At 41.1% G+C, this 25,236-nt stretch overlaps 1 protein-coding gene across 1 annotated transcript; it reads right to left on the reverse strand.

The window, feature by feature from the left end:
* Nucleotides 1-13,519: 13,519 nt before the first annotated feature.
* On the reverse strand, nt 13,520-24,500 carry LOC139914282 (uncharacterized). Its single transcript, XM_071902561.2, has 10 exons — nt 24,432-24,500; nt 23,389-23,545; nt 22,534-22,735; nt 21,932-22,157; nt 21,236-21,277; nt 20,784-20,893; nt 20,428-20,622; nt 20,004-20,103; nt 16,222-17,513; nt 13,520-14,476 (listed from the first exon to the last, which is right to left on the reverse strand). The coding sequence occupies exons 2-10, from the start codon at nt 23,478-23,480 to the stop codon at nt 14,417-14,419; spliced, it is 2,319 nt and encodes a 772-aa protein (XP_071758662.2). The 5' UTR covers nt 23,481-23,545; nt 24,432-24,500; the 3' UTR covers nt 13,520-14,416.
* Nucleotides 24,501-25,236: the final 736 nt, after the last annotated feature.

Raw genomic sequence — 25,236 nt, forward strand, 5'->3', positions numbered from 1 at the left:
TTGCTGAATTTCTACTATTGTACAACCAAGTTATTAATAGGTGTGTAGTGCCATTTAATAAATAATAGTTAAAGCCAATTTTCAAAATGAAGCGTATTTACCTTTTGGGCTATGATTTCAGAATAATGTATTTTCTCGTCTGCGAGAGTAAGTGCAGTGCTTATTCATCAAAGTCAGTCCCTGCATTGGTTAGAAAGACGGCTTGAGCTGTGCTATGAAACAGATGCAAACAAAGGCTTCTCAGTTGAATTAGAGCAAAACCTATTACCATTTTTGGGTCTAAAACTTTCATCCACACAATTTACAGTTTGGTGTCCTTTTTGGCATATTGAACGGGTCATTATCAGCCTGAAATTTGGGTCTGGTTCCTTTCTGTTAGCTCATTCATTCAGTCAAGTGATGAGTGGTAAAATCGCACTTATAACTTAATGTGTCTGAAAATATCTTACTTAAGTGAAATATGAGTAAATACCTCAAAATTAGCCAAGAAAATACTCAGAAAAGTAGGAAATCTACTCTAGTACAGTAACTCTAGCACAAGAGAAGCTCTGACTCATTTACTTTCCACTTCTGTGTGAAAAAAACATGTTATTGGCGAAGGAGCTGCAGCACAATGCTTTCCTCAAAGATATAATTAAAATATTGATCATATAGCCAGGTATTGGTTTACAGTCGCTTTCCATTAGTTGCAGTTGTTTTCACTGCTGTGACTGCAGTCCCCAAGTCACTTTCAGTGAAAAAGAACATTACCTCCACATTGTAAGAAGTCAGTATAGGGCAAAGCCGGCAGAAGCAGGATATTACATCGAGCAGCAGTGATAACAGGGCTTGAGGATGAGTCACTTACTGTGCATGCGCATGCACGCTTACACACACACACACACACACACACACACACACAAACAAACGCTTCACAAGGGCTAAATGTGCAACAGAAACTGACATAATGAAATGAGTAATTAAACTTTATCAATAACACGACTGGAACAGCACATTAATCTGTATAAACTACAAAATCCCCTGTAATATCTTGCAGTTGAAGTGTCCAGCTGTAATTTTACCCTGGGCACTACCAGAGGATGTTGCACTCCACCATCCACAGTGATGCACAATTACTCCTTCAATATGATGCCACACAAAGACGATTTGGAGAGATGGAGTATCTGATGCAAGGCATTGAACAGGAATTAAATCATGTTTTCCACACCATAGGTTCAGAAAATGGTGCTTGAGACACTGGAGAGCCCGGCGGCGGATTCCAATCTGTGGGCTGAAATTGGAAATGAACAGTGGTGCCGTCTCCATTCTGACAGCCTTGTGTCAATAAAAGTCAGTTTCCCTCCATTGCTCCCCATCGCTGACCATAGAGGGACTTTTGTCGGCTACAGTCAGAACTGCGGATGGCTAATATTGTGACAACGTGAAGAAAATGTTGATTGTATGAGTTTTAGTGACCAAACTGAATGTAGTGGTGCAGGGTAAGACAGGAAGAAAGAGGAAAAACAAAGTATTAAAAACCTCCACCTGTGCCCATAAGGGCCAAACTGCCATATTATGCTGTGGTGAATTGGCCGTTTTCTACACTCGGTGAGTCGACAGCGCATGCCAGCTCCCTGTGCAAAGGGAGATCATATAATGTGATTTATGGTTCTGGAGTGAATTATGGAAACACTGACCTTCCCTTTACATCCCATCAAACAGATAACTGGCCAGTAAGTTGCTGTTATGATAGGAGGAGGGGGAAGAACACTGTCATGGCTGTTTACATGTTCCGATGCAGTCGAATGGCAAATAGGACTAGATTCATATCGGACGCTGCCTTTGATATATGAATGGGAGTCAGAGATCTGGCTGTGGTAAGACACCCTCACACCCTGCGTACCTTGTATTATTCCCTCTCATTTTCTGCAGTGTTGCCTGGCTGTGGCCTTGGTCTTACAATGTGGCATTAATGCGCTCACATTTTTATTTCAAACAGAATTTGACGACAATACCATCTCTGAGATTTTTTTTTTTATTTTGAAAAAAAAAAAAAAAAGAAAGAAATCTTCATCTCCCCCACCTTTGTTTGCACTTTCAATTTGCATATCAAAGAAATCCCACGGGGACCTGCTTTGCATATTTACATCTGATTAGTAACTTTAAATGAACATGTCAAAAACGGTCGAGTTTTCTTTCTTGAATGTGCGAGGACTACCTAGCTTGTATAATTAGTGCCAGCACATGTAACATAGCCAAAAAACAAAACAAGCTGATTTCAAACAACAGAAGAGGCACCTTTTATATTGCCTTTCATTAGGCATACTCAAATATTCCTGTCTCACCTTGGACCTCAAAGCTTGCTAAATGATAACTCCCTTCGAATGATAAAGACAAAAATATGTACTGTATGTTTGTGGTAATATTTCTTTGCAATGACATTAGGTCTTGTAAATTCTATCAGTTTCCTTCTGATGGGAATATTTTTAGATGTACGGAGGAAGAGTTTGAAAAGAGAACGGTTAGGTTCAAGGTCACTTAGTTCTGTGACAAAAACAATCTGTCTGCTTACCGTCATATAGTTCAAAGTCACAATAGGGTAAAGTGATATTCTGTCTTCTTACCTGACAGCAGAATATGTCTCAATGCTGACATGTTATTCCTCTAATTCCAGGGACCAGAAGTGAGATCTAAAACCAAATTTAAACATTTTATTTTGCCTGTGTTTCTGTCACATGTGGGAGGGATGGGACAGACTCAAGGGCCTGCGCCTTCTTTTCCCATGAAGTTGAAACTTGACACGTTTGACGCAGTGTGTAAGTGTGTGTGTGTGTGTGTGTGTGTGTATGTGCAGCACGCCAAGAAATTTAAACAAAAGTCGAAACTGGCAACTTTTCCCCGTTGAAACTTCTGGAAACATGAGCTCTCCTGCAGCAGCGAGCCTGCACACAGGGAGCCTAAAAAATGAACTAACTATGTGATTATTAATTGGAGTCTATTTTGATTCAGTATTCCACGCTGCATATCATCGTGGGTCCTCAGCGGGATTGTGTCTGCGTAGCGGTGTGTCGGGGGGGAAGCAGTCTGGAAGGCTCTGCCGTTTGGAGCGCGGCTCGCTAGCCGCACATCGGCATACCAATGAGTGGGGTTAAGAAGGCACGGCTCCTCGCGGAGACACCGTTCCTTCGCCAGACCCAATCCGCCAAGTCTCCACGGACCTATTTCCAAAAGCTGCTCCTAATGTGGGCCTGTGTCAATCACCCCCACAGACAGCTCCCCCCCGCCCCCCTCCCTGTCCATATGAAATAGTCATACATTAGGAACCAGGGGAGAGCACCTCGCTGTCTAGGAGTCCTCATGTATTATAATGCAATTCAAAAGCTATGGGTAGTTAAGTGTGAGACAGTCGCCGGTTGTTACAGCCGCTCGCTGGAAGCGTTTCCTTTAGCAGGCGCCCTTCTTTTGGGTTTCAAAGAGTCGGATTTCGACATGTGAGAATTCGGCTGTCTTTTGTCTCTGTTTGTTTGTTTAGGAAGAGTCATACTGTGCAGGCAAGGGAAGGATTTAACAGAGGAAGCGTCTTTCTGTCAGTGAGTGGACGGGGGCTAGATATTGGATCTCACCGTGACATGTTTATGTGACAACATCATTTGACAGTTTTGACACTCCATAGACGAGCACCTTCAAAAGAGCCGGCAGCGTATCTGCTCGAAAAATATAGGGGTACCTTTCTGCTGCCAAATGTACACTAAGTTGATGGGCGATTTTTAATTTTTTCTTTTTTTTTTTTAACAGAGTAGGGGTAGAATGTGGCAGTGTGTGCACATTTCAAACATCATCACGCCTAATTTCGGCAGATAGCATCATGGGAAGGCAGTCCGTACCTTCAGTACCACAGCTCATAATGTTGCCTGCAGTAGGCCATGCACATTCAAAGTCTTGGTCAGATACTTGATACAGTCAAGTCAAGACCATGAAACAGGGAGATGCCAGCACACAGTGTTAATAGATACATTTATTTAGGATACATTTCTTCTTCTTCTTCTTCTTCTTCTTCTTCTTCATCAGGGATACACATTTTTTTTATTTTTCACTATGGCATTATAGGCCCGCTGTTCACAATTCTCTACATTTGTTGCAGTGCAGGCTGGCGACTCAGAAAGTTGAGCAGTGCAGGACTCAGTAAATTGCTGGGTAAAAGGGTATGGCCCAAAAATGTATGGCTGCTGCACTCAAGGCTAAACAGCCTGCCTTTTGAGGAAAAAGTAAAAAAAAAAAAAGAAATTAGGGAGGATCATCCTTCCTATCCTGTATGGACCAGCCTCCACTGATTTATTGCCGCCTGGAGTCTTATCACTCTGCAACTAACACATCATCCCACTATAAGGAGTCTCACTGCGGTGCCACAGAAGGCAGCTGTAGCTAAGTTCCTAGCACCAAGGATCCAATCTCCTCCAGGGTCAAAGTACATAGAGCTTCCATGGCATGTCCAATAGCACCATGCTCGGCTGAGTGCAACCCATGCTGGGCCTGAGGTATAATGGCTAGTCCATGGGACGCGAGGAAGGATGAGTAAACCACAGGGATCTGAGTGGATTTATTCTCCTGCCAGCATCCTTTCTGGTTGGTAGTGGACCTATTGTACCGACTCAATGTGGTATAAGCAGCACAGAGACAAAGAATGACAGAGAGACACACGGCTAAGAAAGAGGGATAGACCATGAGGTAAAGGATGATGACAGCATGTTGGAGGAGACACGCGGCTCGGAGGTGTGACGGAGGGAGATCACAATGCTCATATGTGACAAAGTTGTCATTTCATTTAAAATTGTCATCATACTTAGCAAAAATAGGTTCAGCGAGGAAACAAAAACCTGAAGGCCGTCGAGCTGGAAACGTATCAACATCGAGGACTGCCTTAAGTATGTAGATGTTCGCCCATGTTTATTGATGTACAACTTATCTCTGAAATTAATTCACCTTATGTGAAAAGAAGTTGATAAACCAATTAAATGTGAAGAACTCTGCTATGTAGGGAATGTGACTTTCTTTTAAATAGATTAATTTAAGATAAAATGTTGAAGGCTGTTCTTCAGAGAATATTATTCCACACTGAGAATTACCAGTGGAATATGCCGCTAAGAAAAATTAATTGATTTGCACACAATTATTGTTCTGGACTGAAATTAAGTTTTAGTGTACTGTCAACGAAATAAAGCGCTGCATTAGCGCAAAGTATTACCTCCAAAGGGTCTTTCAAACTTTCTATTGGAATCCAAAGTTGGGTCATCGGAGATAAGAAAATGTTCCTCTTGAAGAAATTGCTTTAACAAGTTCCATGCTTTAATTATCATGATGCCAAAGCCTTGAAAACCCACCTAGACTGTCAAGAGAGTGTTAAAACCCAACAGTGGAAGCAACAATGAACAATTCAGAAGCTTGTTTGCACCTACTGCTATTTTGTATTTCATTGAGATCCATCTGACTTTGGCTTCTTTTCTCATCTTCCTCTGTATCTTCTCATAATGGAGTTATTCACTTCATTTTGTGTGTAGCAAGCTGCGCTGTGCTGAAGGATACTCTTTGTTTCATGTTTTTTAAATGGTTTGTGTCTGTATTCTACATTAATGTACTGTTGGTGACATTATGAAATCCCCTATTAGGATTTAATTCAGCATCAATCAAATAACTGTGTTTTGAAGGTAGTTGAGACTGGCTTCTTCTTCTTTCTTGGATTTGAACCACAGTTATAGTTCAGATACTATGGTCTAGTAGGCCAGTAGATCCAAAAGCAGGATTTTGTTATTGAATCAATCAACACAATAGCCCATTTAGAAAATTCTGCCACCCCGGAAAAAGTTTAAACAGCACTGCTTCAAACCAAAGTGACTTATCGGTGGTGCACATTTTCTAGAAATCCATTTCATGTAATAAGACCTTGAATTCCATTTGACTAAGTAAAATGGGAAGTCCTTTCTATGAGGTATTTGGCACACTTACTGTATAACATGAAGCCCTGCAGAGGAATTCATCATTACTGTGCAAAGCCTGATGGTATGTGTGCTTTTAAAATTAATGACCGAAGCACTCTGACTTTTAGTCCATCTAAAAATTTCATTAAATTTCATTATTCAGCTGTCTCTGTGGCCCTGAATTAATAAACTCCAGGTATCATACCATGAATTCATATTACATTTTAGACTGAACAAGCCACGTCCGCCGCCTTCTTTTCTTTTTTTTGTATCTTTTTTTTTTTTTTTTACAATATCCTAAAACAACATACAATTAATAATAAGTTCAAAGCACTTTCTTCAGTTGATGCTGAAGCGTAACTTTTTAACGTTATTGCCTTGAAAATAGATGGTGAAGGCAAAGTAAAGACCGAGCTGCTGCCTTGTAAGGCTACTCCTGCACAGAACGCGCGCGCACACACACACACACAGAAAGAGAGAGAGAGAGAGAGAGGGAGAGAGAGAGAGAGAGAGATGCTATTTTTGTAGGTGCTGAAATCGATGAGTCTAACATATATCACTCAATTGGCCAGGTAAACATCTCTCTTCAGTGACACTGACAAATGAAGAGAACAAGGTAAAGATTTTCCTTCAATAGCTGAAAATCTATACTTTCTTGATGGGTACAAGCAGATAGTAGCAAGCACTGCAAAACTGTCCTTAACTATTTTCTTTCATATCAAAAGAAATTATTTTTTTCTATCGTGCAAGAGTGCAATAGCAGGTAAGTAGAGGAAGGAGGCAAGTAGATAGAAAAAAAAATAAATAGTGTAGCTCCAAGCCTAACTAGTGGGATTTAAACATTTAATGCTCACTTTTAATGCTGTGACAGTGTGGAAAGTATGGAAGCGTGCTCCAATGAAAGCTACAATTTTAATGATCATTCTTTCTGTGCTTACTCTCAGGGAATTATGTGGAAATTAACTGTGCTTCTCAACAAAAAAAAAACAACCTCTCTTTCTCCTCTTTTACATGAAAAAGTCTGTACAGTTACAACTTTTTTTTAGCAGGTTTTATGTTTGGCTTCATCTTACATTACATTCCCCAGAAAGGTCAGAGCCATAATACAGTGGATTTTTGTAAAAGCATCTGTGGATGAAACTGAGTTTTTAAAGTAGAGCATAACATAATTCCATATGTGTTGTGAAATCCTCGTTCCCACACACATTCTGAATAGACACGACTAGATTCCTGCTGTGTGCAGGGTTCATGTTTGCTTACCCTAAGTTTGATGGCACTGAGGTTAAAGCTGCCTTTAGGCTCAATAAAGAGCCAAAGCAGGGAGGCTGCGTGGAACACCTGTTAATAGTGTCGCCCTGACAATTTCCCACATCCTCAACAGAAGCCTTTGAATGGGATTGTGCATATTGCAACACATTTCCCCAAAGAAGGGCAGTAAGTTGAAAGCTGCGGCGGTTTTGAATGCGGCGCTCTCAGGCTCTGAACCCTCCACCCGAAACCCAGTCAGCCTATCAGAGGTGAACCTGCATAAACACGCAGTTTGTAACAACATGCGAGATAAAAGAGAGATAACAGAATGTGCGTGTGAGACATGCACTCCTACCAGGAGAAACCTTGGCAAGTTCCAGCTTGTAAACGGTGACCATAAAGAACAGAGATGAAAAAGGCTGTTTATGAATGTTTCCGTTAAAGCCACACACAGAATAAAATGGGAACGTACTGTATGCCTCTTTGAATAGCCATTTCTAAGAAAGGAGGTTCAGTTGTGTGGAGTGGGTGGAGGGACAGGGGAGCTGGGCTCAGATTGGGTTGGAACTGCACAGAGGATAATGTCAGATGCCTGGCTTGTAGTCGTCAACAACACCAAATTCACGTGAAAAAAACAGGTAAAAATAAAGGTAGCCAAGTAGTTTTGTTGCCTCCCTCTGGAAAATGTTCTTTCAGCTGTTCTACTGTACTCAACTCCACCAATCAGAAGTAAAGCATGAACACGACAACCAATCCCAGGTCAGTTTTTCTTGGTCCAAGATACTGCAGCAACGCATCAGTGAAAACCTGTGAGTCATAATCTACTGCCCAGTTTTGAGACATTAGATTATTTAACTGAGACATTGAGACATTAAACCCCAAACAGGATCAAATCTATATATTATACCTACATTTTAACATCAAAGTACCTACAACAAAGTACATCCAATGGGATTTACTGAGTGATTTGCGTCTTTACTGGCATTAGATTTGCATTAGTGTGTGCTGGGTCTGGCCACAACATTCCCCTGCACTGTAAAGATTTTAACACTTTTCTTGGTGTTAAAATCACCCCCCCCCCTCCTGGTCCCCTGGGTGCAAACTAGGATGGAAGCCTTAAAGTCACACTGAAATGAAAAATGACTTCTTCTTTTTTTTTTAGCCCTTTTAGCTCATTCTAATGGTCATACCATACACCTATTTGACAATTCATGCCAAAAAAAAAATGACGAAAAATGTATTTTCTTGCATTTTTATACCAAAATTGAATTACTTTTACATGCTGGAAAATGGAAAATCTTTATTGATGACTTTATTGTGTACCAGGAGGCGTAAATAAAAATTCCAACCAATAAAACCATAACAGAATTTTGTACAATCCCGCCCTTCTGCCCATCCCATCAAATAAAACTGCCTTTCTCGCTCTAACTGACCTCCCATTGGTTTACACTTTTGAATGATCCCGCCCCACACTATGTCCTGCCCCAATATCCTGTTTCAACAGGAAGTACATCACATTAAGGAAGCAAGATGCCTTCAAAATGCCGTTTCATTGTGACTTTAAGGTTAGAGAATCCGCTTGTGACCGGGAGATTGGCTGTTTAAATCTCTAGCTGGGGAAATGTGAATGAGTAACGACACCTCCCTCAACAACCAACCAGCATGGAGGTGCTCTTGAACAAGGTTCCACCCAAACTGCCAACGGAGGAACGTTGTGTTGAATTAGGCGGCTCTCTGGTTAGAATGTTTGTGACTGTAAAACAATAAGAGTCTGCATCAGCAAAGCTTCCTTGAATAAATAACCCAAAAGATGTTTTTTGGTGTGGGTGGGGAGTGCTGCACTGGGACACTGAGGGGCCACAATACCTGAACTCCAGTGAGTTGTACAGTATGAAGTGAGTGTTGCTGTTGCTGGGGCGGAGTAGGACTGCATAGGAGCTTGGGTTGAATCTAGCGGGAGGGAGGCATGGATGGAGAAAGGGTAACTTGTCTAACACTGTCTATGATGATGACAATGATTTTGATGAGGGTGTGGTAGTGATGACGATGATTAAATTATTCAATGTGTTATTTTTCCAGAAACACCTCGCAAAATGGAACATTTTTAAAGGCTATACATACTGGCAAATGTTATAATTCCACATATGAGAATAGATTTCATATATGAAATAGAGATATCAATATCAAAATCCTCCCAAAGAAGATTATGGAGAACAGAAAGTGTATGTAACAGGACAACCATGAAAATGGCGGAGACAAATGTAACTAATTGTCATATAACCTCAAATTGGGGGCATGAAAGTGTCTTAATAATGGCAGCTAATTTGGCTTGTATTGTGCTTTCTTGATGGGTTTAAATTGAATGAGTCAGTATCCATTCTGGCGTAATGTGAAAGCCGGGGCAGCGGTTCACACCGGAGACATTCAAGGTCGCGCTACTCCAAATGAAGGGGTGACGGCGAGTGGAGAGATTTAAAGTAAGGCAGCTGAGTCAATGGACAGCCGGGGTGCAGAATTGGCACTGTATACGTGTAACCTTGAATTATTGTTTTTTTTTTTCTGCAATGAAAGCTTTTCTACTGGCCCTTCTCAAAAATATATCCTCCTCTGTCACCCACATTAATGGCACAATCAGCCTGAAAAAATTGCAGTCACAAATTATTCATTGTAATCCTCCATTTGAGGACCCTAATGCCTCTAATTGGGCTTTTATGACTTACAAACTGTATCTTCCTCTTTTCTTTTCTTTTTTTTTTTTTTTTTTTCCTCTTGGCGTTTGTTTTTCTTCCTTCCCGCCATGCTGCGGAGTGACATTGAGCCTCTCCCTGTCGGGGTGCTCTCTTGTCTCACTCCAGTGCACATTTCACTGTCCCCTCTCCTCCTCCCCCAGACAATGAGCTTTTGACTGAATATATTATCTGAGCTGTTGTTCTGTTTGTTGTTGTTTTAGCATCCAAGAAAAGGGATGAATTATTAATGACGACAGACACAAAAAGAAAAGAGGAAAATAAAACTCTAGTATTTTTTTTTTAGAAATGCTGCTGAGTGTTCCAGCTCCATCAAGAGGCCTGTAAGTAAATTAGGGTTTAGTTACATAAAGTAGCTGGTAAACAGCATTTTGAGGAAAATGTCAGATGTTACTGACAAATTACATTGAAAATAAGCGTTGCAGTACAGTCACACATAAGTCTAAGTCAGATTTTAGGACCTTAAGTTTAAACTTCCTAACTTAAACTACACAATACTTCAATTCATTCTTATTAAATGCACAAAATTCTCAGTAATTGAATAGCTTCATTCCAGCTGTTTGGATTTTTTTATTTTATTTGCCCTATTACCTGACAAAAAGCAAAGGTTTTATCCTGCAGCAACCTTAACAGGGGCGTCACTGTCTCCTGCCCTGGGTTTATATCTCAATACAACCATGAAAGTCAATGTTTTTCCTCTGCTACAATAAAATGTCAAATGATCAGAAGCAGGGATTACTGTGCCCCCTCTTGGTTATGAAACAGCACTGCATTGCCACCCAAGGCTTCATTGCCAAGCATCCCAGCAAAATTCTCAGTGAGATTATGGGTAATTCGTGTGATCATTAGAGTGATTAGAAGTGAGCGGTGAAGTCAAAGATATAAGTGACGGAACAGAAGGGCGGCAGGATCAGACGGAGCGGATACTTTGTTTTGCATTAAAAGTGCGCGTTGGTTTCATTGTATAGAGGCAGAGGGCAGGGGGGTTAGTTCTGATCAAAGGAACAGCCACCAGTGACAAATTAACTGCCGCCATCGTGTCAGTTTGTCACTGGATTGAATCTGAGACATCAACCATTCATCATAGCAAAAAGCTGTATTTTTTTTTTTGGACTCAGAAGAAGTCAGGGAAAAGGGAAGAATGAAGAAAAATGACAGAGGGATAGGGCTTGTCCACTATCTATCACAGAACAACAGGGGCCATCTACTGCATGTTCAACCATCAAATTGTTCTTTTGCTGTTGTTCCTATTTGCTTATTTTTTTTTATAGTGCCGCTAAGCATCATGTATCAAACTTGCTTGACTTGGTGGTTACTGTCAGAAATTTTGTGTCCTGTGTAAACAAGCAACAATGGAATATGATTTAAAAAAAAATCTGAAATGTGATTGATTTCCAAAACTCTTGCACTATTGCATCAGTTTTGAATATTTGGAAATAGATTTTTAAAAGAAGAAAAATGCCTGACGCCAGAATTCTTTATTTTCTCATATTTTACAGCTTCTCTTTCTGTCCTTCATCCCCTTGTCCAGAAATAATACCTGACTGTTTGCTGTATACAGGATCAAAGAGGAGATAAATATCATTTCCATAACATTTGAACCAGTTAACCACCAGCATATCGCAGAGAAATACTACTGTAGGAGCCTGACAGCGCCAATGAGGCAGGAACCGGGTGATTTCCCGTTCCGCCAAAGGAGAGGGAAGCGAGTGCAAACATGGTGGAGGTGAAAGGTCAACCGTGCTCTCCCTGCATCACTTTCCAACCAGCCCCTGCAGCACTGGTAGTGTTTTAGGCAACCGTGCCTCACTTTGGGGGTGGGGGGTGGGGGGGCCTGATGGATGCCGTTCCCAAGGTGAATGGAAAGAATAGCATTAAGCTCCACCACACTGTCCGGGGAGAACAACACTGCTTTGGGTGATTCATCTATTGATTATTTCTATCCAAGCATGGAGGTGCCATGTAAACACACATATATTAGGAGCCTACAATGCACATGTGCACCCCTGCACACACACACACACACACACACACACACACACACACACACACACACACACACTATCCCTGGCGATGCACGCCTCAGGCCTACTCACTGTTTTATAATCATATTCCTACCTCTACCAGCCTGTGGGCATCTTCAAACCACAAGGCAGATACATCTGATGGATAACTAAATAGAGATGAATGAACACATGAAGGAATAAATAAATGATAAATGTGCATTACCGATATGTGTGGGCCAGCTATTGTGTTATTGATTTCAGCTCTGTATGTCTTGGGTTTTTTTTGTGCGAGTGTGTGTGTATGCACAGTACGTGGGACGGTTGGTATTTTTATGCCATTTTACACAATATGTGTAGAGGGTTTGTTTCACTTGTGATCAAGAGTGTGTGTTCATCTACATACCATACATATATTAATACTGTGAGCATACGCTACGCTATGTATGCTTGAAAAATGCATGCGTACAGCAGGTGTACTGACGTGTGCACATGTTTGTGTGGGTGTGTGCATGTTTGAGTGATCTTTGAAGAGGAGTGATCCACTGAGTGATCGTGCATTCATACCAAGGCCTCCTCATTAATGCATTTGAACCAGGATGTGCTCCGTGTGAATTAAGTGTCCTCCTGGGTTGGGAATAGCCTGTTTGTTCGTGTGTCTCTCTGCATCGTCTCCCGAGAGAAGTCTCTCTAATAATCAACAAAATGTGGCATCTCGTTATGTAAATGTCTGTTGTGTTCAAAGGTCCACTGGTGCTGATAGCATCTTGTGTCACACACTGGATAATAAATGCACATGACAGAGTACCATTTCATGTTATATTGAATTATCAATCGAGGTTTCTTTTGTGCTTTCGGTGTCTGCATAATCATGAGATGGAGTAGAACACCGCAGCTCAGGTTGAAATCCAACCTTTCACTGCAAAAAGGATAATGCCACAGTTGTCACTTACACTGGATATCATTGCTTTGGGCAGGAAAAGAGCTTCTTTCCAGCTTGTGTGTGTTTCTCCTTCCACATACTCTTTTTTAACATTAGACGTGGCTCTCTCCCTTAGGGGCGGTAATGGCATTCTCCATGACAACGGCGGTGTGACACGGCTGTGCCCTTGAGGGCCAGGCGCCCCCTCTGGGGGGAGCGCCGTGGAAACACGACAGGGTCAACGGTCACCTCCCATCATCCACCAGCAACCCGTCCTCTCCCTCTCTCCTCAGGTGGAGCAAAGGATGAGGCAGAGAGAGACAGAGAGACAGAGAGAGAGAGACAGAGAGAGGGAGAGAGAGAGCGAGAGAGATAAAGTCTTGAAGCTAGCCCACTCAGTCCAGGCCTGGCAAACAAGGAGCTTTAGCCACAGGCGGTTCTGGCTAGGTCTCTACCTCGCACAGCTCCTTGCTGTTCCTCCAAGGCCGGGGCTGGATCGATACATATAGTAGTGTGGATTCTTTTGGCACCCAAGTATAGTTATGCAGTATCGCCCCAAGGTATGGGTCCGTTAAAGACATAACAGTGTGTGCATGTGAGCAAAGTGGACTGAGTTTATTCAGGAAGGTGTTGAAATGCTTGGCATAGACTTGATATTTACAACAAGGATGGTTTCTCCCGTTTTTATGAAAATCCAGGATATTCTCATCATGTCCACATTAAATATTGCATGTACTCTTTCCCCCCCGAGTATGTCCTTGAAATGGCTGAGGATTCTTGGATATAGACCTTCAGAAAACTTAAAAACAAACTGGAGGAAAATTGAACATACAATATATTTCACATTATTTACTGGTGTTTAATTTTATGCCTCCAGAGTGACATGAAATGTATACTTAGTATTGTCACTTAAATGTATCTGCAAGAATTCATATAATGAAAAATACCTCACAGATGGCTATTATCAGGTTATGCATTTCAGAAACAGTGTTCTTCTGCCACCTGGTGACTAAAAAGCAAACAGTCTGAAATGTAGAGTTCATGGGTTTTACTGCATTGTGAATATTTGACAGCATAAAAAATGTCATACACCCTGAAGGAGAAAATAAATTCCTATGAAAAAGTACAATTATATTTGCAAGTACATCATTTCTTTTGTCTCAGACAAACAAAAAAAGCTTTCACGTCAGTATAACGTCCGCCTTGGCACATTTTCAATGAAACTTAAAAGGAAATAATGAGAAAACAGGACGTTGTGAACTAAACAACTCATGTCCTGTATATTTGGCCTTCACGACAACAGAAAATGTTTTTGTTCAACGTGTGAACATGAAGTCAAACAAACAACTCAGGGAGTCTTGTGCAAAAATAAAAGGTGATCTGAAGAAAATGAAAATGTCATACACATTTATTATGTGCAGAGATTTGTCAGTCTTGTCTTAACTTCCCAGTGACACCAATGCAGTCGTCGCCCAATCTTCTTAGGAATGAATCACCTGACCTTTAGGTGAAGCTATCTGGAGGTCACATGGTGAGTCTGATACCTCACCCTAAACAGGAACTTCCATTCAAAGATGTGTGAGGAAGCCAGTCAGGCACCTGAGGCTGCAAAAGAGATAAAAAGGGGAATGTTTACATTACATATTTCCTCTGTAGACCCAGTGTGTGAGCGGGAAAAAGAGGGCATTATACAGACAAGCATAGACGCACTACCATGGACAGTCACAGACATCAAGAGTCCAGGAAAATGTTTATGTCATCATACATGCAATGTCTTCATGCTGAATTTGAGTGTCTACATTCAACAACAATACATATCTGCCCCCTCTTTTCCTGTGTATAGGCTTCCTCTGTGTAGCATTCACTGACTATGGGATGTGCATATTGTGACAATCAAATTTCACTAAGAATAGAATAATGTACTTAAAAGGGCTATAAGTAAAGTAATCACCATAATACATCCGCAGGGGGTTGATAGGGTTGTTGATCAATACCAATGACTCAGTGATTACTTGGCCAGAGGCCTGTCTCACAAAGCGAGTTCAACAAAGTCAGGCTATCTTTGCCTTAGCTGGCTTCACTAAACCTACCGGTCTCACATAGGCTAGCTGGTAATCAACTGGCTCTGTCAACCCAGGATTTACCTATCCAGCTATGAGCCTGTTCACATGGAAGAGGCGGGGTTTGTAACAAATAGCCAATCACATGCAACATGAACAGATCCAGATAAGACGATTTATGATAAGATAAGATGAAAGCATTGATCCCCGTGGGGAAATTAGGTCACTGCAGTGGGAAAAGTAGAATATGATTCAGCAGGGAAAATATAGATATAGATATAGAATATAGGCCTAAGCACACAACTAGAATAGAAATTGTAGAAAATAATACAATAATCAAACAATCAAAGCCATAGACAAACAATAGGCCTAATTATAGGCTTATATAGGCTAAGTCCTATGCTGACATTTTCAACACGTTAAGTAGCCTAGACTATAAAAGTGGGTATCGGAAAGAAATGGATTACTAACATTTGTGTTTTTCTCTCAAGAAGAACAAGCTCTAATAAATAAATGTCAGCATTACAAAACATAACAGCGAAAATTAACATAGTTTCTGCTATCAAGGCTAGAGAGGATTACTGGAGGATCTGCCGTCATTAGGACACAGTGGGCAAACTTTCCATTAATTGACACTGTAAAAAGATTTTCATTCATAAAGTCGTTTTTCATTTTGATCCGATAGCCTGAACTTAACCTGCTCTGGAGCAGGTTAGCCGTGCAGCATAAGTTACCATGGTGATCTACCCCGATTAAAAGTGAGACACCTTCGTGAGACTGACAAGCCAGGGTTAAACCCAAAGTTAGCTTGCTAACCTATTAATCTTGCTTCGTGAGACAGGCCTCAGGTGCCGATTTCTGGCTTTCAAAACTCACTTTCCGCCCCGTACTCTGTTTTGGAACTAAGTGAACAAGTGAGTGACCGGTGACGCAAGACATTTCAGCTAAAAAAAAAAAGCCTAGTTTTCAAGCCAAGAAAACAAATGACGAAGCAGTATTATTATTACAGTATTTTGCATCGTGATTTATTGCCTCTGCATTTGATGTTTCCACTGGATCTCTGCTCTAATTAGCTAGCTTACTTGTCTCTATTGTGAAAATGTAACTCGTCAATTACGTCAATTACAGGCCACCGTCAATAAAGGTCATTGATTAAATCACTGGCTCTTAGTCAAAGGCAAGCTAAGACTGTGGCTTTAGCTGGTGTCAACTTTATGATTTAATTGTATGGTAACAAAGCTATTGAATCTGCAGCAGTATAAAACAGAATAACCACTCAATGCCACTCACCGTATTGGTATGTGGACCTGGGGGTGAGGGGAGGGTGCTGCGCGGGCCATGGGAGACCTGTGGGTTTAAGCCTTTCCCTTGGATCTGGAAGCGGGACCTCTGGACGGCCAACGCCACTGCCTGGGCAAATCGGGATGGGACTGTGCTCATCTTCTTCTGGGGCTTTGGGGCAGTTGGGGACTGATATGATGTAGCTGAGGTCAGCTCATCTTGATGGTCCCCACTGAACACATTGGTTTCTCCATTGGAGATGGGACTTGATGGCTTGGAAGATGGCAGAGAAGAAGCAACAGGGTCTTCTCTCCCCTCCTCCATACCTTCTATGTCTTCACAATAGAAGACGGGCGGAGGAGGGGGAGGGAAATTGTCCTGCTGATCCTCTTCCTCCTCAACTGCCTTCTCATCAGTCTCTGAAGTGGGTTGGTCCATCTCTGTGCAAAGTGATTGGTCACTAGGGCTTTGGAGCGACTCCCTCTCAAGCTCTGTGTTGAAGTTACTATCACCGACAAGTTCTCCATCACTGTGGTCCAGTGGCAACTCAGATTTGACTGAAGGTGTATCCTCTTCCTTCAATTTTTCAAGGTTTTCCTCAACCTCAGAAGGAGGTGAGCTTTGACAATACGGATTCTCTGGATCAGGTAGAGGTGGAGGAGAAGGTGGGCTGTCAGAAACCTGGAGTTCTGAATTGGGCAAAGGTACTTCGGCCTCTGAGCTCTCTGGGGAACATGGATCCTCCTGAGTCTCAGTCTGGTTATCCCTGGCCTCAGAAGAAGCATCACTGTTGGAGTTATCGTCTGCTAATATCTGGCACTGGTCTGGGACATCCAGGCTGAGTTCCACCTCGTAGGACCTCTGCTTCTTCGAGGGAACCACTTTGAACGTGGTCAGCCCCTTCCTCTGTACAGGATCCTCCCACTCTTGCTCAGTGGAAGTGTTCGATCTGAAAACTGATCCAAGTTCTGCACGTAAACCCCCATTATCTGGATACTTCTGGGTCATCGACATAAAGGAAGAGCCACTGTATAATCTCGGGAAGGTGGCAGAGTTCTTCAAACGCTTGACCAGTGCTCCACTGGAAAGAGAGGTGGTCAGGATTTTGGCGAGAGCAAAGCGGACATGGGGTAACTCTTTCCCTGCAAACCCAGTTGTAGGCAGATATGGGTTGTTTACTTCATGGAGATGAGCCACTGATGGTGGCGAGGAGGATGAAGATGATGATCGTGATAGGTTTACGTAGTCTGACTCATCACTTTCTCTCAGCTCCTCCAGAGTGTGCAGAGAGTTCACAGTCCCTGGAGAGACAGGATAGAACTTAGAAATGTGGAAAAGAACTAGACAGAGTATTTATCTGAATTATTCCAATTAGGGGTCTTGGTGTTTTGATACCAAGCAGTAACTTTTAGAAATGTCAGGCTCAAGAACTTGCTATGTGTCCAATGGTACATTTACATAGTCAACATAAACAATCACCAAAGAATACAAGTGTGTCTATGACATAAAAAAAAATAGATATTTATCATGTAATAACTAGTCTTATCTTTCCCTTGGAGCTATATGACAAAATCAAAATGATTTTAAATATATTTTTAGTTTAACGATGATTTTCAGTCTAATAATCAGAGATATAACCATGTAATGCAATAAAGTATCAAAGCTAAATAAAGTATTAAACATTTTATTGTAATCCGACAAACATTGATTAATAATGAAAAAATCTTTGCATAGATAAAATATAACATCTGCCTGTGATCTATTGTTTGCTTAAAAACATTATCAAACATGCTTATTTTCACATAATTTTCAACATTAACATGTACTAGGTAGTTTGGTAGAGAAACAAATAAGAACGTAACATTAATAATAAAGAAGTTTTAAGAAAGAACACATTTGTGATTTTGCATGCAGAGTCTTAAAACCAATCTTTGCTTGTAGTATGTACCAAATACTACTGTAGATCTGGCTTCTGTTTTGAATAAAAGGCACAGCAATTAGTTTAAGAAATCCGATTCATTAAAAGAAAAACACACAAAGGAAAAAATACAAAAACTTAAAAGACATTAGAAGAATAAGAAAGTTACACTGATATTACACCAAACAAACAAAGACTTTTGCAAAATGAGCAGACAATTAGAAAACAGTACAAATAAACAGCATGTGAACACGGCAGGCAACAGTGACAGAGAACAACACGCATCTGTCAAAGCCTAATGAACTAAAATGGGAAGGAGGAAGAAGAGGCCACCGCAGGAGGAGAACGGAGAGGAGGAAGAGGGATGGTGGACAGGAGCAGCACAGAGGAGGAGAGGAAAAGGAGACAGCAGCAGCCCTCAATCACCCCCCTCAGGTTACACAGAGTCTGTAAGCAGGGAGAAAAAGCTCGGCTTTAGGACAGCGATCTTCACTCTAAGGTGTCCGAAACAAAAGCACCACCCCAAGACCAAACCCTTTTGCTCTTGTGTTGACCTGAATAGAGCTGACAAGTGTATGCAATCAACTGGCTTTAACTTGCCCTCTGATTGGCTGATAGAAATTGCTCCCATATTGCTCACATCCGCCAAATCTGAGGGTTGCATGAGACTTGGGGGATGGTGTGGGCACAAGCCATGTGTATTAATACGAGGATAAAGCAAAAGCCAATTTGCTACAGTATGTGACTCTCCATGACTATAGGACCATTCTCTTAACATTTAAATTCGCTTTACCAGTTTCACAGACCATGATTATGTAAGTGTAGGAGGACAGGCTCCAGTGTGTGTTCAAGGATCATCAACTCAGGAATGGGAGTTGTTGTTTCAGCCTAGGATTGAATGCCAACTCAGCGGTTTGATGCACTAGCATGGCTAACAGCAAGCAATGAGGGAGTGAACCAAGACACTGCGCAAGCCAATGTAGCCAGCTAATTAGAAAACTGAAAAAAATGTTTTGCTATACACTCTTACTTTCCCTTCTCTGAATCTATGCCACACTGCTGTATGAGTATACTAAGTATTCCTCACGAAATTACAGTTCTACAATAACAGATCTTTTAAACTGTGTCTAATAACAAAATTATCATTCTCCAAGTCTGTGAAAGCAGATCAGCAAAAAGCAGTCCCCAGGGAGAACCTGAACCCAAGCAGGGAAAGCATATCAGACAGACTGACTAATACAAGGGAATGAAAGCTTGGACAATGGAGGGATTTATCTTGGAACAGACTGAAGCCAACATGTATGAACAAGGCTCTGGGTCACTTTAATTGCCCTGAACAGGGTTAAATTGTTCTGACTGACAAAAGCTGCATTCGGAAGTGGATTTAACTGCTAAATCTTCTATTTGATGGTATTTGCTTTGACATTTTAATCTTGATTTAACTTCAATCCCTTTTGACCTCATGTGACTCTGACTGAAGTCCTAAGGATTTGGCAGATACTAGAATTCACCGCACTCGAAACCTATTTGATTTCCACTGAAATACTGTAAAAGGTCAATTGGGATTACTCTACCACCATATTTCATCTTATGCTTTTTCCAATGATGCTACATCGCCATTCACCACTAGATGGCAAAAGGCAAAACAGGCAGCAAGGGATCAGGCAGCATTTGGCCGATACTAACTCTAAGTGGACACTTATTGACTTTGAATGGCAATAATTAACACCCATTTGTTTGCAAGAAGTGCTTAACTGGCTAAAATCTGATCTAATCATGTTCAGGACAGCATCCATTGTATTCATGCAGCCCTTTTGACTGTGATCGCCATCATTCAGGTCAAAGGTCAGTGAGTCATCAATGAGGATGGTACCTTGAGCCTCTGTGTCTGCAGGCAGCTCCAGGTGTGCATTTGCACATGGAGGGGGCGGCGCTCTCCTCTTGGTCCTCTTTAAGGTCGACTCTGTAGAACTCTACGGAGAGACAAGAGCAATATTAGATGTTTTCCCACATTTTTTATGTTTTTGGCATTGTTTCTTTATTGCTTTGATATGATTAATGTATAATGTATTTACCAGGCAGCTCACTTTCTAAACCACATATAGACTAGTTCTACCACTTCTTGACTGATTTACACACATGACGCTTTGAAAACTGAATAATGACAACACAGTCTCACACATAGACACACTTTAAATCCGTCCAAGCAACATCGATATCCTCATGAGAATGTATGTTCCCTTGGGCCATACATTCCCCAAGGGCCCTCGGTCAACCGATTCTACACACCAACCCACCTGTGGTCCCCTGAGATGGTGGGTGCTGAGGTTGTTGGGGACGCTCTGGGATGCACCCATGGGGGGCTGGGGGGCTCGTCTCTTCTTGGGCATGTCCGCTGGCAGGGTGTTAGAAGAGTGGACACTCAGCGAGTTTGTACTAACTGCTAGCTGCTTGTTGAGACCAGGAGAAGCTGGGGCGCTCTCTGATGCGTCCTTAAAGTGGGGAAAGGTGAGACCAAATGTCAATTTGGGTTGAGCGCAGAAAAGAAGTTTAAGAACATCTCTATTTGAGTAAAGCCACATATTCTTAAGAGAGACATTTAGAAATAGCATAATTGAGCAGATAATATGTCTCATGTAGGTTCACGTAATACCGTTTCAGGCTTTTTGTTCCTTCTTCTGAACAAGCTGAGGAATCCCTTGTTCTCCTTCTGTTTCTTCTCCTTCTTTGGCAGGTCTGTGTCTTGTACGAGATCTAGATCAGCTACGAATGAATGAATGAATTAAACACTTCATTTTATAGTCCTTACAGGAGAAGTGTCTTCGATAATCACCAAGCCGGAAAGAACACACAGTATATACATCAAGACTATAAACAAAATAATTAGTTTTAAATGTATCAGATGGTTTTGCTTACTGCATCATGACAATTCAGACAGTATAAGACAGGCTGTCAGTCACAGAAACGTATACTGTTTACTTAATAATACTGTATAATATTTGGCCCAGGTCTGTCTTCATATGCTACAGATACTGTGTTGGTTGAGAAAAAGATTATTGTTCATTCTGAGGATAATGCTGAGGTGTGTGTGTGTGTGTGTGTCACCTTGTAGTGGAGGTGGTGAGACGACCTCTGTTGGAGTGACAGCTGTTTCAGACGGAAAACAATGTGATTGTTTTTATCACACTTAACAACGCAGATGGAACAGGTCAGATCGCACCAACAGGTGTGTGTTGTAAAGATGAAATGGCCTCAAAACATTCTCTTGTATGTGTGATGCTTGAGCATGACATCAGTAGGTTTTCAAAATGCAGGAACTACAAAATAAAATGTAGAAATCAAAGCGACAACAAAATTTACATACCACATCTAGGAATTACAAATTGCCTGTTTGAAGCATCTTCATATAAGAATTCTTAAACCTTCTAAACACCAGCAGTTAGTGATCTTTCTACAGTACTGTGCCAAGCTAAATAAGGACACATTGAGCCATACTATTTTGTGTTGGGATAGTTGTGCCAGTTTGGGTACACCCAGTTTAGCTTCCTTAAATTTCATGTTTGAATCCGAATAGAAAAGACAATGCAATGCCCTTAAAACAGGGTTTATACTAGCAATCTAGTGAGAAAAGAGTGAAAAGTGCATGACCTGGGTGATATGGGAACTTTTCTCACCAGCTCTGTATATGGAAAGTGAAATACTGAATTTCAGATGTTTCATTCTTTTTCCAAAATGGATGTACTGTTTTAGAATGGAAGCCTTCATGTCTATAGGTAGTTGGATGGTCAGTAGGGTTCTTACCAGCTGTGTCTTTGGCAAACACTTCCCTCAGTCCATGTTCATTTAAGGACTTGGTCAGGTCCAACGGGTCTTGGGACTGAGAGTCTCTCAGTAAGACGGTCGTCTCTACTTTAAACTCGCACTTGTCACAGACCACTTGCATCAACAACTCAAGGGGCGCTCTGGGATTCACACGCACCACGGCCTTGTGGGACTTGTTGTAGTTTATCAAGAGACGTACAGTCGCCTGCAAAGAGAAATCAGAATTTAAGTAATTTCCTGTAAGTGTGACATGATAGTTTAGTTACATAACACCAATATAAATCATATTGTGAAGAACTAAATATATTTTCCCATTAATTAATGGTTTAAATTATGTTCACTCTTCTGACTACATAATAGGCCCACAGGACATATAGAATATAAAGTGTACACTGTATAATGAGAGGATGTTGATTCATTTAAACATTCTGTGTTTTCAGTCTCATTGTATTTTCCTGCCATGGATTTAAAATTATGTTATTTTTGAGTACATACATATATTTTCGTGCGTTTTAATACATTCCAAGAGTAATTGCTCCTTATAAAGTTTGTTGAACAAACAAGTTCTTGTCAATTTTCACCTCAGGCATGTAAGGTTTCCTGATTTTTTCCTCGACCACTTTGGGTTTCAGCACAATCTTCTCAGCTTCTAGTGAGCCGATAGGAGAGTTTGGTTTGAAGCCGATGTTGTTCTTGTTGGGCGACAGAACCTCGACGGTGTAGTCAGATGGATTCAGGTGGTAACTCGCACAAAGCGTCACCAGTACGTCCATCACCGGTTGACTATAAAGAGAAGAAAATTCAATTGAAATCTCAAATGGACATCCATAATTAAGCTATTTCATATGATCTCATGTAGATATTAATTCATTGATCAGGGTTCTCAAAATATGAGTAGTCTACTGGTCTACTGAAGTAAATTCCAAGACCAGGTCTACAAGAATTTGAGTCAAGAACTGGTACAACCGTGGACGGGACCAAGTCAAGACAGAAACCAGAGCAAATCAAGTCCTATTCAAGACCAAGACCAAAATAGACAATAAAGACCGCACTGTGTCTTTCCAAATGTAAAAATAGGCTAATGCTTAAGGAGTTTCTTAAGGATCAACAAACATGTAGATCCGTCTGCAAATCCAGTCTGTACTACACCCTTCAACGCCCATCAGATGAATACATTGGATTTTGACTCATTGGGAAAATGCTGACTCAACATCTCTGGATAAAAATAGCCACGACACCAAGAAAAGTCCAAAATATCATAAAAGTGGTATCGAGACCTGACTCAAGAACTACAGCTCTGTATACAACAATGTAAAGACCACAATTATTACTTGGATGATAAAATGGCACTAGATCAGTACTCATCTTTCTGAATACAGCAAAATAATAACAGATAATAACAGATTATGGCCAACACAGGTTACAACATGACGTACCTTCCATGCACCGTGGCGTTCTTCTCCATCCCCCCAGGCAGAACCACAGACAGACAGTGGTCCCTCTCCAGCGGATTCACCTGCTCATCCATCAGACCTCAAGGGGAATCTAGAACCATTCAAGACCTGTTGCTGCACCCGGTGTCAGGTAAACCTCCTGAGAGAACAGACATTTAGAATTAACTTACTGCATGTTGGTCAATGTGCAATTCTCTTCATTTCAGTAGAGGCTGAACAATTTGCAGCATCTGTCTGAGAGAGTCAAGCTGTTGAAGCCAGCGATGCCTGCACACACACTTGTCTGGCTTGTCTGACTGTTGGTGCCAGTGTGAAATGTCTTGCTGCTGCTCCAAAACATTTCAAGAATGAGATGAAGGCCTGACCCAGTCTACTGTAGGCAACACTGTGGGATGAAAACATTCGGTGTAAATCTGACATTTCTTACCCTCCTCTCCTCAAGGCTTTGGGCTGATGGCCTGTTGAATTCAGTCTTCTTTAATCAAAAACATAACAGAAAAAACTGGTCTACTTTTATGGTTTTGATTAAAGAACACAGTATGATCACCCTTATATAAACCCTTAAATAAAACCCTTATCTTAAACCCTGTACTTTCTGCACACAGTCAAGTATCCAGCCAGGCAAGTGCCAAATCCCATCTGGCAAGCAAGGCAAAATATACTAAACATTGCTCAATGTTTGCTCAAATTAAATTACAAATTAATCTAACGACATGGGAACCAGCGTCCCTGCATGCCTATTGATGAATTAAGTACAGGCTACAAAGTATCTATTTATTTATCAATTTCCATGTTAGCCGATTGAAATCCCCAGTGAAAACTGCAACTATGTGTCAAATGTCCCCAGTTACCTGAAAGGAAAAACTCCTCAAACATGAAGCAATGACCGAATACAGCAACCAAACTGTGTTCAACACGAAGACTAGCCCAAGGTATCGATTAAAAAAACGACTAGTAACGACACGGTCAAATGTTTGAAACTTTCCAAGCTATTGAGTCACAGAAAAGTAAGAGCAACGTCCTACGGTAACCGACGGTTGTCCAGGTCAGTCAGCGCTCCTCGTCTGTTCCCATGATTTTAGTCTTTCTTAAACTTCACCTCTGACCTTATAATATAGTTATACTTTTTTTTTTATAACTACTCAAGCTAGCAGGCACAGTCTCGACAGCTTGATTTAAGACAACGCCCGATGTATTTCGAGATATGAGTTCAACAGAGCATGCCTACGAAACAGCTGTGTGTATCTGTTCATCAACACGCTGCGAGCAAGGCGGACACACGCCACTGAGCTGAAGAGTGTGTTCCCCAACACACACACACACACACACACACACACACACACACACACACACAGGGGACTTTTCAGTATCAAATTAAACCAAATATAATCTAGGAATTAATAAATACATAAATAAACATATGTATTTATTTCTTTAAACATTGTTATTTAAACTTTATTTAAATGTATGTATTTATGTTTATATTTTTTATTTATTTCTTTATTGTTTGCTTATTTATTTAAAAACCCTCACATGTAAAATATTTTTAAAAATATTTCAAATGTGTGGATATTATATTTAGCTGCAATAGTCCAACTAAATAACAGCCAAAATAACTTAGAAAGTTACAGTCACATTGTTTTGTTGGCCCCACCCGCTGAGCCTGCTGTACAGTTGACACCTAGGCCTAGTAGATGAACATCATAAAAAGTAAACTCTCTATCCACAAACTGTTTATCTCAGTTACAGTTACAAGTCTAGCAGTCTTCAGCCATGTTGCTCACGCAGTGACGCTGAGTTCCAAATAAGCTTACAGTGTTTCTAGAGCAA

The sequence above is a fragment of the Centroberyx gerrardi genome, chromosome 21 (assembly GCF_048128805.1).
Source record: "Centroberyx gerrardi isolate f3 chromosome 21, fCenGer3.hap1.cur.20231027, whole genome shotgun sequence".
Classification (NCBI taxonomy): Eukaryota; Metazoa; Chordata; class Actinopteri; order Beryciformes; family Berycidae; genus Centroberyx; species Centroberyx gerrardi.

Coding starts and splice junctions, on each gene's coding strand:
- LOC139914282 (XM_071902561.2), bottom strand. CDS start 23,480: ATGGATGAGCAGGTGAATCCGCTGGAGAGGGACCACTGTCTGTCTGTG. Junction 22,736..23,388: donor AACGCCACGGTGCATGGAAG/GTACGTCATGTT, acceptor TTCTCTTTATAG/TCAACCGGTGATGGACGTAC. Junction 21,278..21,931: donor GTTTGCCAAAGACACAGCTG/GTAAGAACCCTA, acceptor CGTCTGAAACAG/CTGTCACTCCAACAGAGGTC.